At 39.4% G+C, this 15,625-nt stretch overlaps 1 protein-coding gene across 7 annotated transcripts in view; it reads right to left on the bottom strand.

The window, feature by feature from the left end:
• Nucleotides 1-1,614: 1,614 nt before the first annotated feature.
• Nucleotides 1,615-15,625, bottom strand: part of REPS2 (RALBP1 associated Eps domain containing 2) — a 207,737-nt gene continuing 193,726 nt past the window's right edge. For 5 of the 7 annotated variants that reach the window (XM_055267326.2, XM_055267324.2, XM_055267325.2 and 2 more), the window contains one exon: nucleotides 6,347-7,474. In XM_055267326.2, the coding sequence (XP_055123301.1) occupies nucleotides 7,406-7,474 (69 nt within the window). In that variant the 3' untranslated portion in view covers nucleotides 6,347-7,405. Of the gene's footprint in view, nucleotides 7,475-15,625 lie in introns of all 7 variants that reach the window. The other 2 variants (XM_055267321.2, XM_055267322.2) reach the window with 1 other exon arrangement.

Below are 15,625 nucleotides of genomic sequence, written 5' to 3'. Positions count from 1 at the left end.
ACCCCTCCTGTGTGTTCTCAGAGCAACCTGGCCTTGCGTCTTCTGGTACATACTGTGTTCACCAAAACTTTTTCCTCTGGAGCTCACAGCTAGACTACATTTCCTGGTCTCCCTTGTGGTTAACTTTTGTCAGATGATTGAATTCCAAATGAAGAAAAGTGATGTGTGTTACTTCTGTGAAAGGTAATTGTATCTTCTCCACCATCTCTCTTTTCTCAAACCATTGGCTAAAGGGAGGAAACTCCCCAGCCCTAGGGGACAATGGCACCACACATGTAAGGAGTCTGGGTCCCTGAACAACCACAAGGAAAACACGACAACTGTAAGCACCCACCCTGGATGGTGAGGTGAATGAGATTCATTGAACTCCCAGGGTTCTTTGTTACAGCAGTTGTCCTACCCTTATACAACATAGCACCTATCCCACTCTGCACTGCAATGCATTTGTAGGTCTCTGTCCCACTGGACTGTGGGCTCCTTGGGGGAAGGAGTTGTGTCTTGTTAGTCTCATCTCCAGCTCCTAACACAGTGCTCAGTTAAACAGGAGGAACACATTAAATAAATATCGATGGAAGGAGGGTCATGGGAAGGAACAAACTCATGGATAGAAAATGTAGCACAGCAAAAACTATGCCCTGGAAACACAATTAGCCTTTGCTCTGAATCAGCTGAGACTCTGGATGAGTCAGTTTTGCCTTTCTGCACCACAGTTTCTTTGACTGTAAAATGAGATTGGCTAGTCAGTAGTTCCAGCTTTAGCGTACATCAGCATCACCCAGAGGGCTTATTAACACATGGATTGCTGGGTCCCACTACCAGGTTCCTGATTCAGTTGGTGCAGGGCAGGGGTGGCAAGAATTTGCATTTCTAGTAAGTCCCTGATGATGCTGATTTTGCTAGTCTGGGGACCACACTTTGAGAACTGCTTGCATAGATTATCTCAGATCCCTTTTATCTCTAAAGTAAATGACCCAGTCAGTCATCCATATCAATGCTTAGGAATGGTCAGGGCCTGGTGATCTCCAGCATCCAAGCTTATGGGCCAAATGATAGATGATTCTTCCAGAGTTAGTTTGTCCTTTGGGACTACTAGACTGGAAATATCCTATGTGTAGCCCACCATTTGCATTCACAATATGGAATAAAACCCCTCACCCAACAGGAGAGGTACCTCCCCAAATTATTCAAATTTTAAAGGTAAGAAACTGTAACTAGGGTGCCAGATTACTTGGTTGAGATTTCAAGCCAACTCTTCCTGATTCTTCCCCATCACCCCAACTCCAGCTAAAGACATCATGATGGGAATATTTTTGAACAAAAGAACAGTGACAAGATAAAGCAAATAATCTGGCCCCACATTAAGCCAAGTTTTCAATTTAGCAGATCTTTAAAATGCACTGTGAGTCAGCCATGATATCCTATGACTGCCAAGTGTTTACTGTGTGCAGTTATTTAAGAACCTGTCTTAGATCACCAGGAGGTAAAAGTAACCAAATCTCAGACTTTGACTTAATTGGAAAGACTCCCAACTCCTTTTCCCATCATTTTCATTAAATGCATGAGACCAGATGCAAATCACAATATATTGACACCAAGACTCCATAAAACCCACACTTAGTTATCATACATTTATTTTTAACATAGCACCCCAGTTTCACATCATGTATATTTTCCAAAGTTGGAGATCTTTAACTATGTTCTTCACAGACTTCAACAAGTGTGAAAAAGAGGCAGTAAGGTTAGCTTGAGTCTACAAGTCACAATCCAAATATAGGACACCTATGTTTAAGGTCAATATACATAATGTTCCCAATGCTTAGCAAATGAATGAGACTCTGGCTGAGTAAAATATTAACACAACTTGTTAGCACATTATCATGAAAAGACAGAAGGCATCAAATATATACTTTGCTGTTACGCTTTTTACTGTTCAATGTACTTGTAGTGAAAAAATATACATTTTTACTTTCAAGGTTAAAATAGACCATCAGCTCATTATCTCTCTTAGCCAATAGCTATGAAGACTAAAACGGCTCTTCTTGCTTCTGGCTCACTTGAACATCTTATTTGTGCTGAAGACAAAAAGGATGGCAGTGCTAAAGAAAAGGGTATACCCGGTTCCCAAGATAGGTGCGGTTGAGGTTCTCGCACAAGGTGACTTAAAACAAAAATAACACAACTCAGTTGATCCAATCTCCACAAAATGGGGTTGCAGAATCAACTGTTCCAGCCCCAGGGGAGAGCTCCCTGAAAGAGCTTTAGGATCTAGCCCTGTTGTTCAACAGAGGGCTTCAGGATGGAATTGGTATCCGAAGGTTTCTTTACTGTAGTTCCCAAATTCCAATTTAAGCCCTTTTAAAGTCTGGTGTCTTCTGGTCTTCAGAGTCATAACCCCACTTCTCTTATATCCCACAGCCATGACATTAGCTTACAGCAAGACCAGAGTATTCACAAAACATGAAAAAATGAGCATTACCGAATTGTTGACAGCAGAGCAAGGCTTCTGTAACTAGAACATGTCCTGTGTATTGAAACCCTGCAATGCCTCCTAGAAAAGGTTCCTTTATCATCATGTGTGTTGGCATGTGTAGAAAATAACTATACAAGCCTAAAAGCAACTGTGTACTTCGGATGTCTTGCTCATACTAACAGACTGACTGCTTTAGGGCATGCATGTAACACAGCCTACAAAAGCCTTTTTTAGAGGAGGGCAACAGCTCTTCGAATCTGCTTGCATTGCTTTTAAAGTCTGGCCCTCCATGTCTGCTGCTCTTGGGAAATTCACATAACCAGATGCATTTCTCCTTACAAACAAGCGAAGCAGGGTGGCTCACAGAGTAATATCCACATTCAAATTGCCATCAATGACTGACCTATCGGTGCTGGTGGGATCTCCCTTAGCTTGTGCTGAAGGAGGAACAAGACGTGAGCTGAGGACTCCAAAAACACAAATCCCCATTTCTTACTAGGAAATTGAACCATAGTCATGACACAAAAAAAAAGTAACAAAACACCCATAACTAAAGTATAAATTCAACTGATCCTTCGAAATCAGAGTTTTAAAAGAATACACTTGAAACAGTAAAGCAGTTAGAAAGAAAAACCAAAATTACCAGTGTTCTCTTTAAACAGAGTGGGAAAACACCTCTTAACTACTATTTCATTTTGTTCACATTCAGAATGTTCAAACCAGAACCTAATGATCCCTACTTGTCAATAATATGGGAAGCTCTGGTTGCTATGATACGTTATATTCTTTTCTTTTTATTTTTAAAACCACATTCCCTTGGCGATATCTAGTGAGAAGGTGTGATTCTAGTTTGTGTTGAACAAATGTTTTTAGCTCTAAGGTGTTATACTGTAATTGAGATCTTTCCAACTACTGCTTGAAAGTAGACATTGGCAAATGCCTGCCTTAATTGCAAAAAACATATGAATTCCAATATTACCTTATTGATCTTCTGAGTACACATCTATTATTACCATGGCTGTGAGATCATTTAAGAAACAGACAAATGTCATTTAGAAACAGACTATAGAATCAAATCACAACTAAAGAGAATGCTTTATGATAGCTCAGACAGTGGTAGGAAATCAAAGGCAAATTCACATTTTTGATTACTCACCCTAAAATATGCTGAAATTGAACATTTGTGACCCAAGTAACTAAAAATACATTGAAGAAAACTATAACTTAACTACATATTGAGTTCATTTCAATCGCAGTAGTCTATTTTAAAAACAACCTCCCATAAGGAATACAGGAATAGAATCCATTGAAAGCAACAGCTGTCAAAAACTCTGCCAAGAAACTCAGAGTAACTTACTGCATCCTAAAAGGTGAGGTGTTCAGGAAAACAAATAGCTCAGTCATATTCTTTTCTTTCAGATTTTGTCACTTCAATCCAAGAGAAATTTCTAGAACTAAACTCCCTAAAACATGTATTCAAATTTAAAGACTAATTACGTCAATGAAATTCAACATGATAAACAGAAAAAAAACCCTCCTAATCTATTTTTAGTATTGATAGAGGGTAGAGAATCTAACTCGAAAGCCATAAAATCAGGTTGGTGCCCCAAATCTGTCACAAGTTACCTCTTTCTATGGATTTTTTGGGCCAGCAACTGCTTTTTCTTAGGGCTTTGGTTTCCCCACATGCAAACTGCAAGTGATGGGTACCAGTCCTGCCCAGCTCTGACATCCTATTCTCCAGTGACAGTAAGATGGGCACAGCTTCCAGCTAAGCTGCCTCCTCTCCCAATCATGCCCAAGCACTTGTTTAATATTTGTAAAGCAGTTAGATCCTTCCAATTAAGGCAAATATCTGCCTCAATTACAACATATACATTCATTCCAGATATCTACCTTTTAGTTTTGCTTTGATGTCTGCTGGATAGGAAAGTAGCAAAAGCAATATGTCACGTACGAGAGATGCCGAGGGACCAAATAAGCCAGCTGTCAGCTACTACTGTGCTTTCATCTGGGGGACTGTAGGATCCCAATGGGGGAAGACCACTTAACAGCAAGGTAATTCAACCCCTATGGATGGGGACAACATTGACCTTCTGTCTACAGAATTCTCCCCAACAGGCAGGTCTAATCTTGGAGTAGTTTTATGGAAGAGGTATAATGGTGATTTCAGTAATTCAGCCATCCTATAAATCACATTAAAGGCTCATAGAAATATTATCAGGCGTTACAATCCTAAATTAAAGTGTACATCCTAAGAAAACACAGAAAGAGAGGATGAGCACTACTTAGGTAATAATAATAGTAGTGTGTCATTACTTGTGTGTTATGCACACACATTTAACTGTTTTTTAAAAATTCACTTCTAAGCAACTAATAAACTGTGGTTACAGTTAAGTCCACCCAAGAAGGTAGGTACAGTTATTATTAGTGTGTGCTTGCCTATCTTAAAATATTGATGAGATTATGAAACTCAGGGGAATTTGATTGTCCAGTGCAAGTTTTTTCCCTTAATGAAAACCAAGCCAACCAAACAAAACCCCAACCTCCCAATATGGCTCACTCTGGCACTGACTTCATGGAGGGGAGGGGAAAAGCATGTCAATATTTTTAAAATGAACACTGCAGACTAACATTCCTTAGTTTATACGTCTGCCTAATGGAAATGAAGTGCTATCCCAACTGAGAGCATATGTACTGGAAGATTATGAGATAAAGTGCACATGCTAGTATTTCCTGGATTGAATTTACCAAAAGCCAAACATGCTGTGAAACGTCTGCAATAAGAACAGTGTTGATAGCCGGGCGGGTGGTTCACGCCTGTAATCCCAGCACTTTGAGAGGCCAAGGCGCGTGGATCACTTGAGGTCAGGAGTTCGACACTAGCCTAGCCAACATGACAAAATCCCATCTCTACTAAAAATACAAAAATTAGCCGGCCGTGGTGGTGGGCGCCTGTAATCCCAGCTACTCAGGAGGCTGAGGCACGAGAATTGCTTGAACCCGGGAGGTGGAGGTTGCAGTGAGTCAAGATTTTGCCACTGCACTCCAGCCTGGGTGACAGAGCGAGACTCCATCTCAAAAAAAAACAAACAAACAAACAAACAAAAAAAAACACTGCTGATAAAATTTGTTGTAGCCCCTAGATCTCAGAACATGGAAAAAGCAGTTGCCTAAAAATTTGTGCTGACCCATTCATAATCTTCGGAAGAGTTTAAACTTACTCCCAACCCTTCCCCCACAAAAACAAAAAAGGCAGCAAATGGGGAAGAAAAAAAGGGAATAGGGAAATAGTCAAGTTTCATGATTTTCAAAATCAATTCAAAATCCTTAAATATGCACGGAGTAGATTTGACAATTTGTTTTTCTGTGGAAAAACATCATCTGTTTGAGCCTTTATCCTCTGCCATTAAGCTATTGATAAAGTTTGCCAATGGACTAAGGAAACATTAAATAAATGCCTGCTTGTTCTAAAAGCTCTCAACTCTATTGAAATCAAAGGCTGAATCCCACATATTGCAAACCTATCCAAAACTGCTTCAAAAAGACCCTGTACACCCCCACCCTGCTACCCTAAGAATGGGGAAATTAGTAAAATGCAAAAGAGACAGCATCTCTTGCCATTAGTCTCTCAAAGTGGTGTTAACGCTGGCATGCCCTGTGAGGGTCAGTAGCCCTGTGCCCCCGAGGTCCCATTTTCAACTTGGGCTTTAAGGAGAAGCAGTAGCTACTTCAATTTCTGTAGGATACTGGCTTCTGCAATTTGAGCTTACTGTTTTACATTACCTACACTGGAGTTAATTGGGCTCCTCTGAATCTGATATAAACCAATCACTTCCCAAGAATACACTTTACAGAGAACAAAACAGTCATATATCCAGCATGAGGACCACTTTCTTTATCTCTTCATACCCCATACATTTGCAATCCAGGTTAAAATAAAGATTAAAATAACTACTAGAGATTGTTGGTAACAACCATTTCCCCTTCTTCCCCAGTTTGGATACCTGGGTTCAAACAACAAATGTTTATCAATCCTAACAGTCTCATCAGCCTTTCGTATTTGATGGGTGGTTTCCAAACTCATGCATTTACAGATATATTATCCCATGCAGGATAAAAGTAGAGATCTGGCAACTATTTATTTAATTTGGTCAGGCAAGGCAGTCAAAGCAGACTTCTCTTGCCCAAAAATTTACATGAAAGGACTGAGTTGTCTGGGTTGACAGCCTAGCTTGGCCAGGTTAAATAGCTCATTGCCAAAACCTCCACTTTACAGAGGTGTAAAGACCCAGTAAGTCTTTGACATTCAATAGAAAACAATAGTCATGTATTATTTATAGCTAGATATAATATCAAAATGGCACTAGAGAAGCAATTTTTGGCATATAGTGGTAGAGGGCACAGCGCCAGTCTAAATCTGATGCTTTTATTTTAGCTTTTGTTTTTATTATGGTCACACCAATGACTATCTAGTTGGAATCCCAATTACTCAGGAAACCAACCTACTCTATGTGATATACATACAAAAAGCATCCTGAAAGTACTTGGTTACAAGCATCCTGAAGGTTCTTGGTTATAAGGTTTTATAGAAAACATAAATTCTTTAAATAAATAATGCTCTAAGTTATTTTTATTTGCTAGAAGACTGATTTTTGGTAAGGAGCAGCATCTAATACCTTGCAGAAGTACTTAAGAATAGGAGACAAATTCCACTGATAATTAGCATTTCAAGTGTGATAATCAGTTGAAGTATTTTTTCCACCACAGTAAAACATACAAGTGAAGTGCAAGAGAAAAGGTCATATGGATTATATTTTGCTGCTCACAGCTTTTGACACAGTCAAACATCTATGACAAGTAGTTGGGTTCAAAACATTCAAAAGAAAGATCTTGGCAGACAAGGTCACCCACTGTCACTTGAACCATGGGGGGTCACAACACAGTGACTGGACGAAGTTGTTCCAATTGGTTTTCCAATGCAATTCGTTCTTGATGAACCTCCTAAGTTGTACAAAACACAAGAAAAACAAAAAAGCAAAGGGGTCATTTCTTGAATTCATCCCTACTTCATCAGATATTAAACGGAAACTTATAACTGGACCCACAAATACAAGTGCTGTATAACTCAAGAACAGGAGGACTGGGAGGTATCAGATTTAATGCTGGTGACCAGACAAAAGGGGCTTCACAATTGTAATCTCTCAACTGCTTTCTGAAGTTGATGAAATGAAACTGACCTACTCCCCTCTACTACCCTGCCCTAGTTTTAGCCTGTTTTAACAAGATCAGTAGCTGGTAGAGACAGTCATTAAAAATTAAAAGACTAGGAGAGAGCAGAAAGCAAAACCAGACTCCCAATACTGAGCAGTGAGCCAACAGGACTTAAATTTCTAGTTGCAATCTCTGGCTTGTAATCCCGCACCATAGTCAGGTCTGAGGGCCAAAAAGGTACGCTAGTTGCCACTCCACCAAAGTCTCATCCAGGTTTCTGCACAACATATGGTGTAAGGTACGACATCTGGGTGAAAGGTAGAAAAGAGGCTGAGCAATCTGCTATTTGGGAATTCAAACTTTCGGGCCTAAAATAGATTTTTTGGCAGGAAGAGAGGGGACACATAAAGGTATTCAAGTAGAATCAGTCAAGGTGGGAAAGAATCCTGTATAAAGGCTGAATTGTGAGATTCAGAAGAATCAGCATACTAATAGTCAGTATACAACTTCACAAGCATTTATTCACATGCTCTCCTAGCCACCCAGCCAGAAGTCTTTTGGTTTCTATCTCCTACAGGTGAGGTAATGCTCTAGCTGTGATGGTATCAGCAAAGAATATGCCAGATCAGAGCAATAGGGCTTATATTCAAATGACTTGAGAAAGATAATAAAGTTAATGAACAAGATACTTCCAGAAGGAAATAAGATAACATAATAGAGAGTAACAGAGGGGGATCTGGGATAAAGGAGAGAGAGTGCCCTGGGAAGGCTTCTCAGAGTTAGCACTACTTGAGCAAAGACTTAAATGAAATGAGGAGTGAGCCATATGAAGATATGAGGGGAAGGATATTCACAGAGACAAAAGGGCAACTGCAAAGGCCCTGAGGAGCGAGTGAGTTTGGTGAATTTGATGAACAAAAAGCCTGTGTGACCTGAGTAGATGGAACAAGGAAGACATTGGCAGGAAATGAAGTCAGAGATTTAAGCAAGGAGCCAGATCGTACAGGGCCTTGTGGGCAGAGGAAAGAGTATGGAAGTGTAGCGGGGATGGCATTGACAGTTTCTTTTTTTTTTTTTTTTTTTTTTTTTTGAGACACAGTCTGGCTCTGTAGCCCAGGCTGGAGTGCAATGGCGCTATCTCGGCTCACTGCAAGCTCCACCTCCTGGGTTCACGCCATTCTCCTGCCTCAGCCTCCCGAGTAGCTGGGACTACAGGCACCCACCACCACGCCCGGCTAATTTTCTGTATTTTTAGTAGAGACGGGGTTTCACCATGTTAGCCAGGATGGTCTCGATCTCCTGACCTCGTGATCTGCCCACCTTGGCCTCCCAAAATGCTGGGATTACAGGCGTGAGCCACCACACCCAGCCCGGCATTGACAGTTTCTAATCAGGGAAGGAACATGACCCAACTTAAAATTCAAAATTTTCACTCTGGCTACTGTGTAGACAGTAGATTATAGCAGGGTGAGAGTGGAAGCAGGGGAGCAACTGGGAGGTTACTGCAGGGACCCAGGTGAGAAATGAAAATGGCTTCCGTCAGGGTAGAAGCCATGAAGATGAAGAGAAGTGGACGAATTCCAGATAAATCTTGAATCTAGAACTGGTAGGACTTGCTGATGAAGTTGATGTAGGAGAGAAGGAAAATCTGAGGATGACTCCTGGGATTTTTGTATGAAGAAAGTAGCTGGCTGTTAGTGATATTGAGAATGAGAAGATTAGATAAGAAATGAGTATTTCGAGGAGAGGGTTGACAATTAATTATCTGAGATGTGTATTGGATATCTAAGGAGAAAACATTAAGTAAGAAGTTATGTATGCAAGTCTAGAGCACAGAGTAAAGGAGAAGTAGGGCTTGAGACATAAATTAGGTTTCATTAGTTTATGGATGGTCTTCAAAGCCATGAGACCATACAACATCATCTAGCAAAACAGTATAGATAGAGGTTTCAGGTAAAGATGGAAGACTGACCAGGGGGTACCACACTCTCTCCCTCCTGGAGCACCACTAAAACAATACAGCAACTTTTGAAAAAGTCACGGACCCACAAGACAGGGAAAACAAAAGGGACAAGATGATAGCAATAAAATTTGAAAGCTGAGTGGCAAACTGGTGAATGGTAAATGACTTAGGAAATCCAGGAAAATAAATGTGGGAATTCTGCCAGCTGCTGAGTATGTCTATTCCAAGCATGCATTCCAGAGCTAGGGAAATAACCACAGGGTGAGTTTGGGAGTCCACTGGGTCCACTGTGAGACGAACGTAAGCTAAAACTCCATTGATCACCTGATCTCCCTAAGCCCCAACTCTGATGGGCCGCGGTGACACTTTGCATCTCCTGGAATTAGTGTGAGTTCAGAGCTAGTGTCTAGTAATTCCCCAAAAGTCTAATTATTTCCCTTCCTCTAATGCACAGTCACCCTGGCAAATGGCAGCAGGGTCCCCTTGGGAAAGGCTGGGAGAAAGATTTGCAGTGTAAATTTTTGGCTGCACAGTGGGGTCCTTCCTTAAGGAGACATAGATGCCCCTTCAACATTCAAGAGGTTCTGGATCTATAAACTGGCTTAGCCTGGGAATTAATTGAGGGGCTATGACTATAGTTCTGTTTCAATGATTCTTCAGACTTCTGTTCACTAGACTTAGAACTTTTCCACTCACACAGATCAAGTAAAGAAAGCTGAGTCCCAAGCTAACATGAAGAAAAATAAGAACCAATTTGATTTTACATAGGAGAATTCCTGAAAGACTCAAATTGGCAACACCAGATACCTATGAAAGTGGGAGTACATAAGGGGAGATGGGGGTTGGCTAAAATTTTAAGTGTTGGCTGAAAATCTGTTTCAGAAGCAATTAGATCCCCAGATCATTCCTGCCACCAGGGCAGAATGCTGAAGGTTTATTTCTTGAAAAGGTACAACAGATAGCATCTGGATTAGCAAGAAACAAGCACAGTTGAGGACAAGACACTGGGCCAGAAATAGGGAGAGTGAAGGAATATCCTGGACTGCTGAGACCTACAGCCCTCTTGCTCCACTGAACCAACTCTTTCCCTCCATGTAGGTGACCAAAACAGTCTCTACTCTGGAGACCCCAACCAGACCAAGAGGAAAGAGCTAATCATACTCCCTTTGGGGGTTCCCCAACTATACAGCCGAGCCAAATTGCCAGACAGTGAAGCTCAGAGTTGACAAGCCTCACAACATGCAATGAACTTCCAGTCAGTGTTTTCATCTTCCTTTTAAATATGAGCAAAGAAGGGCCATCAGATATCGAAGGAAAGCATCTAAGATAAAGCACATACAACACAACACAACACACACAAACTATTCAGGAAGAAGAAAGAAAAATGACCATAAAAAAGATCACAATGAGTTCTGCACATGTTTCCCAGAACTTAAAGTATAACTTAAAAAAAGATCACAACAATGAAACAAGAATAGGATATCATCAAAAATAAACAGAGAACAAAAAATTATTGGTTATTAAACAACAGAAGATTTAGAATATATAATTAAGTTTCCAGAAATAGACAAAAATAAAGAAGAAAAGGTAGGAAGAAGAGAAAGAAAACAGAAGAGAAAATATGAGAAAATTAGAAACTAAGCTGAGAAGTCCAATGTCTGAATATCAGTAAGGGAGAATGAGAAAAAAATGGGGGTGAGGGCAGGGGGGGAGGAAATAATCAACGACAACAAAAATGAAAATAAAAAACTCTTCAGAACTGGGGAATATCAGTTTCCAAATTAAAAGGGCCCACCAAATGTAGAGAATAATGGATGAAACTGGCCTACCCCAAAGCAGAGGGAGAGAGGAGAAAACCAAAACCAAACAAAATGCGAAACAAAACAAGTTCACATACAAAGTTTTATAAAACAGAATGAACTTTGACACTTAAAAAATAACTTTTTAAAATTATCATAGGGTAAAACAATTTTTTTCTTTTAGTGTACAGATTTGTGTAACTACCACCACAAAGAAGATACATTACAGTTCTACCAACCCCAAAGGTTCCCTGGGACTACTCATACAAACTCTCATCTCATGCATAACCCCTGATAGCCACTGATTTGCTTCACATCAGTATAGTTGTACCTTTTCAAGAATGTCAAATAAAAGGAATCATACAGTACACAACCTTTTGATACTGGCTTGTCTCACTCTGTATAATGTCTGAGTTTCATCCAAGTTGTGTATCATTTCTTTTCTCTGTTGAGTACTATTCCATTGTATGAATGTATCCCAATTTATTCATTCATCTTTTGAAGGATATTTGTGTTGTTTCCAGGTTTGGGCTATCATGAATAAAACTGCTATGTAAATTCATATATAGATTTTTGAGTGAACATAAACTTTCATTTCACTAAGGTAGAGAGACAGCTGGGTCACATGGTTAGTGTATGTATAACTTCACAGGAAACTGCTGAACAATTTTTCAGAGTGGTGGTACCATTCTGCATTCCCACCACCAATAAATGAGAGTTCTAATTGCCAGCACTTGGTGATGTCACATTTTTTGTTTTAGCAATTCTAGTATGTGTATAGTGGTATGTAATTGTGGTTTAAATTTGCATTTCCCAAATGGCTAATGATGTTGAATATCTTCTCATGTACTTTTTTGCCATCTTTATATATTCTTTAGTGAAGTGTCTGTTCAAATCCTTTGCCCATTTTTAAATTGAGATGTTTTGGTTTTGAGAGTTCTTATTATTGAGTTTTAAGAGTTCTTTATATAATTGAGCTATAAGTCTTTTATCAAATATGTGTTTTGCAAATACTTTCTCCCACTCAGCAGCTTGTCTCTTAATTTTCTTAACTATGCTTGGCAAAATAAAAGGTTTTAATTTTGATGAAGTCCAATTTTTTTAGTTTTTCTCTGTTATAGATTGTGCTTTTGGTGTTATTTCTAACTCCAGATCATGAAGAATTTTCTATGTTTTCTTCTAAAAATTTTATAGCTTTATGTTTTACATTTACATCTATGACTCATTTCAAGTTAATTTCTGTATAGATGTGAGGCTTAGATCAAGGCTCTTTTTTTAAATGCAAATGACAAATTGTTATAAAACAATTTGTTGAAAACTATTATTTCTCACTGAATTGATTTTGCACCTTTGTCAAAGATCAAATGGCTGTTTTCATGTGGTCTATTTCAGGACTCTGTATCCTATTCCACTGATCTATGCATCAGCATCTTGATTACTGGAGCTTGACAGTAAAGTGATTCCTCCAACTTTGTTCTTCCTTTTCAAATTTGTTTAAGCAATTCCAGCTCCTTGGCCTTTACACGTAAGTTTTGGGATTAGCTTGTCTATACTCACAAAAAATCCTGCTGGGATTTTTACTGGTTTTGTAATAAATCTATAGACTACTTTGGAGAAAAATAACATTTGAAAAGATATTTCATAAAGATATGAAAGGTAAATAATCACAAAGAAAAGTGGACAACATAATTAGTCAGCAAAGAGATGATAAAAACTATATCACTACATGGCTAGCTAAAATTAATAAGAATCATAACACCAAATGTTGGCAAAGATGCGGAACAATTGGAACTCTCATACATCAGTGGTAGGAGTAAAGACTGCTACAACCACCTTGGAAAACGATCTAGCGGTTTCTCAGAAACTAACCACATACACTTACCATGTTACCTACGAATCCCAATCCAAGAGAAATGAGAACATATTTCCATACAGAGACTTATTCAAAAATGCAGTTTTATTCCAAATTGTCAAAAAACTGGAAACAGCTCAGGTGTCTGTCAATAGAATTGATAACCAAACTGTAACATATTCACCCAATGGGATACTACTCATGAATAAAAATGAATGAATTACTGATACACACAACAATATAAATGAATCTCAAAAACATAATACTAAGTGAAAGAAGCTTTACACGAAGTATAAGTTGTAAGACACCGCTTATATAAAGTTATAGAACAGGCAAAACTATGGTATAAAAATTAGAATAGTGATTGCCTCTCTGTGGGTAGGGCAGGAATTGACTAGGAAAAAGCATGAGGGAGCTTCCTGGGGTGATGGTAATATTCTCTATCTTTTGGGGGTTTGGATTCCGTAAGTACATGTACTTGTTACAAACTCAGCAAATGTACACTTAAGATTTGTGCTTGTGCTGGCTCAGTGGCTCACGCCTGTAATCCCAGCACTCTGGGAGACCTAGGTGGGCAGATCACGAGGTCAGGAGATCGAGGCCATCCTGGCTAACACAGTGAAACCCCGTCCCTACTAAAAATACAAAAAGTTGGCCGGGCGTGGTGGCAGGCACCTGTAGTCCCAGCTACTCAGGAGGCTGAGCCAGAAGAATGGTGTGAACCCGGGAGGCGGAGCTTGCAGTGAGCCGAGATCACACCACCACACCCCAGCGTGGGCAACAGAGCGAGATTCCATCTCTAATAATAATAATAATAATAATAATAATAATATTTGTGCATGCATTTTGTATAAACATTTTACATCATAAGAAAAAACTGTAAAAATATATTGAACTCTAGCTAATTATACGCATGCTAAAACATTCAGGGAAAGTATACAGATATCTGCAATTTATTTGAAAATATGTCAAAAATAAGATGAACTGATGGACACAAGGATAAATGGGTAGATACGTGATTAAAAACAAGTATAGTAAAATGTTATTGTAGAACTGAAGTGATGTCTATACAAGCAGTCACTTATGATTCTTTCAACTTTCCTGTATGTTTGAAAATTTTCATACTAAAATATTGGGGCAAATGAGGTTGGGGTATAAAAGTTAAGTCAGGGAAGGAAGAGACAGCAGAGAATGAAAATGGGAAGCACCAGTGAAGCAGAAGGAAAACCAGGAGAGTATGGTATGTCAAAAACCAGTGATAAAAGCAATTTCAGAGGAGGAAATGATCAATTGTGTAGAATTCTTCTGAAATGAAATAATAATATTAAAACAGCCCCATTGGATTTAGCCACAAGACGGGTGTGAGCGGAGGAGGACGAAGCCAACTGAAGTGGAAGGAAGAGAAAATTACTGGTTTGAAAGTACAGATAATGAATAAAAACCACTCCTAAGAAACTTTGCTGTGAAGGGGACCAAAGAAATGAGGCAGTAATTGGCCAAGTGTAATGGACAATACTGGAGCATATTTACATGTGGATGGCGAATGATCCAGTAGAGAACTGGGGGATATAGTGGATAGAATCATGTCCCCTCAAAATATATGTTTAAGTCCTAACCCCCAGTATCTGTAAATGTGACCTTATATGCAAATAGGTCCTTTGCAGATGTAATCAAGTTAAGATGAGGTCATGCTAGATTAGGGTGGGTCCTAATCCAATGATTGGTGTCCTTATAAGAGGATACAATAAGAAGAGAAATTTGGACACAGACACAGAGAGATACAGGAAGAAGGCCATGTGACAACAGAGGCAGAGATTGGAGTGATGCAGCTACAAGCCAAGGAATGCCCAGGACTGCCAGCAACATCAGAAGCTGGGAAGAGGTAAGGAAGGATTATCTTCTAGAGCCTTCAAAGAGAGCATAGCTCTGCCAATATCTTGATTTCAGAGTTCTAGCCTCCAGAGCTGTGAGAGAATCGTTTTTGGTTATCTTAAGCCACCACATTTGTGGTATTTTGTTATAGCAGCCCTGAGAAACTAACACAGGGGAGAGTAATGATGAAGAGAAACAGGGGTGATGTTGTTGAGAAGGTGAAATGGAACCATTTGCAAGGTACCAGAGGAGGGGCTGGCCTTTGATAGTATCAGGGTGACTTCCTTCTACTGAAATAAGAATTTACATCCTCTTTCAGAGAGGATGTAAATTATTAAGGGATTACCCAGAAGCTTTGGATAATAAAGAATGCTTCAAACAGCCTTCGTAATAGATTGTCTTTCCTTTTAACTCACACACAATATGAAGCCTACATATTAAAGTCACTAGTCTTC

This window comes from Symphalangus syndactylus, chromosome X (genome assembly GCF_028878055.3).
Source record: "Symphalangus syndactylus isolate Jambi chromosome X, NHGRI_mSymSyn1-v2.1_pri, whole genome shotgun sequence".
NCBI lineage: Eukaryota > Metazoa > Chordata > Mammalia > Primates > Hylobatidae > Symphalangus > Symphalangus syndactylus.
This window is presented reverse-complemented; position numbering and strand designations above follow the sequence as displayed.